Here is a 2,177-nt window from a genome sequence, read left to right as displayed (position 1 = left end):
GTGAGGCTGGCGATGTGTTGATGGTGTTGTGGGCGGGAGCAACAGTGTTGATGACCAGCTGGCTGGGGCGCGCTGCCCCCCACCTCCCCCCGAGCTGACGTCATCCCTCCCCCCCCACACACCCCCAACACCCCCCCAGCACGCGGGAATGACCCAACGCCACGACTACTGCCTTAAGGACAAGTGGTTCCGTCGTTACAAGCCTAAATGAGAGAGTGGTGGTAGTTGAAAAAGGGCAGCGGACGCGAGTGTAGCCGAGTGTAGGTCACGTAGTGTTCCCTCCCTCCTCCCTCCCTCCTCCCTCCCTCCACCACCATGTTGGTGGCCATACCTGAGGTGCCGGAGACGACCCCTCCTCCTCCACCACCACCACCACCACCACAAGTCGTCTCCTCCTCCGCCGCCACCACGACCACCACGACCACAACCACGACCTCCTCCACCTCCTCCTCCTCCTCCACGACCAGCGCCGCCCCCCACAACAACAACCGCCTGGTCAAGCCGTGCCCGCTGCTGCTGCTCAAGGACGCCCACACCGCCCATGACGACCCTCCGCCCACGCCCGAGTGTGGTGCGGGCGTGGAGTGTGAGCAGATGGACATGAAGCCCCCAGTCTCGGCCACCATCCCCAAGTCTCGCAACCACCGCCGTACCCCGCCGACGCCGCCCCCAGCTCACTCACCCTCACCCCCGGCTCTCACTCCGCCCCCCATCATGACGTCACACACCCTGGCCACGCCCCCGGGCCTCTCCGACTCCGCCTCAGGTGAGTAGGTCGTCACTACTATGTACTACCACACTTACCACCACTACCACACTTACAAGGAAATAGTACCACATTTACAAGGAAATACTACCACACTTACAAGGAAATAATGCCACACTTACAAGGAAATAGTACCACACTTACAAGGAAATAACGCCACACTTACAAGGAAATAGTACCACACTTACAAGGAAATAATGCCACACTTACAAGGAAATAGTACCACACTTACAAGGAAATAGTACCACACTTACAAGGAAATAGTACCACACTTACAAGGAAATAGTACCACACTTACCAGGAAATAATACCACACTTACAAGGAAATAATGCCACACTTACAAGGAAATAGTACCACACTTACAAGGAAATAGTACCACACTTACATGGAAATAGTACCACACTTACAAGGAAATAGTACCACACTTACAAGGAAATAATACCACACTTACAAGGAAATAACGCCACACTTACAAGGAAATAGTACCACACTTACAAGGAAATAATGCCACACTTACAAGGAAATAGTACCTCACTTACAAGGAAGTAATGCCACACTTACAAGGAAATAGTACTACACTTACAAGGAAATTACCACACTTACAAGGAAATAATACCACACTTACAAGGAAATAGTACCACACTTACAAGGAAATAGTGCCACACTTACAAGGAAATAGTACCACACTTACAAGGAAATAATACCACACTTACAAGGAAATAGTACCACACTTACAAGGAAATGGTACCACACTTACTAGGAAATAGTACCACACTTACAAGGAAATAGTACCACACTTACAAGGAAATAGTACCACACTTACTAGGAAATAATACCACACTTACAAGGAAATAATGCTACACTTACAAGGAATAGTACCACACTTACAAGGAAATAGTACCACACTTACCTGGAAATAGTACCACACTTACAAGGAAATAGTACCACACTTACAAGGAAATAGTACCACACTTACAAGGAAATAATACCACACTTACAAGGATATAGTACCACACTTACAATGAAATAGTACCACACTTTCAAGGAAATAATGCCACACTTACAAGGAAATAGTACCACACTTACAAGGAAATAGTACCACACAAGGAAATAATACCACACTTACAAGGATATAGTACCACACTTACAAGGAAATAATGCCACACAAGGAAATAGTACCACACTTACAAGGAAATAATACCACACTTACAAGGAAATAATACCACTTACAAAGAAATGATGCCACACTTACAAAGAAATAGTACCACACTTACAAGGAAATAATGCTACACTTACAAGGAAATTGTACCACACTTACAAGGATATAGTACCACACTTACCTGGAAATAGTACCACACTTACAAGGATATAGTACCACACTTACATGGAAATAGTACCACACTTACAAGG

At 46.9% G+C, this 2,177-nt stretch overlaps 1 protein-coding gene across 9 annotated transcripts in view; it reads left to right on the top strand.

The window, feature by feature from the left end:
• Nucleotides 1-212: 212 nt before the first annotated feature.
• HDAC4 (histone deacetylase 4) overlaps nt 213-2,177 on the top strand; it is a 245,157-nt gene continuing 243,192 nt past the window's right edge. For 6 of the 9 annotated variants that reach the window (XM_071662018.1, XM_071662020.1, XM_071662019.1 and 3 more), the window contains exon 1: nt 214-766. In XM_071662018.1, the coding sequence (XP_071518119.1) occupies nt 316-766 (451 nt within the window). In that variant the 5' untranslated portion in view covers nt 214-315. Of the gene's footprint in view, nt 767-2,177 lie in introns of all 9 variants that reach the window. The other 3 variants (XM_071662023.1, XM_071662022.1, XM_071662021.1) reach the window with 2 other exon arrangements.

The sequence above is a fragment of the Panulirus ornatus genome, chromosome 5 (assembly GCF_036320965.1).
Source record: "Panulirus ornatus isolate Po-2019 chromosome 5, ASM3632096v1, whole genome shotgun sequence".
NCBI classification, from domain to species: Eukaryota; Metazoa; Arthropoda; class Malacostraca; order Decapoda; family Palinuridae; genus Panulirus; species Panulirus ornatus.
Note: the sequence above shows the minus strand (reverse complement) of the source record. Positions and strands in the feature narration are given on the sequence as shown.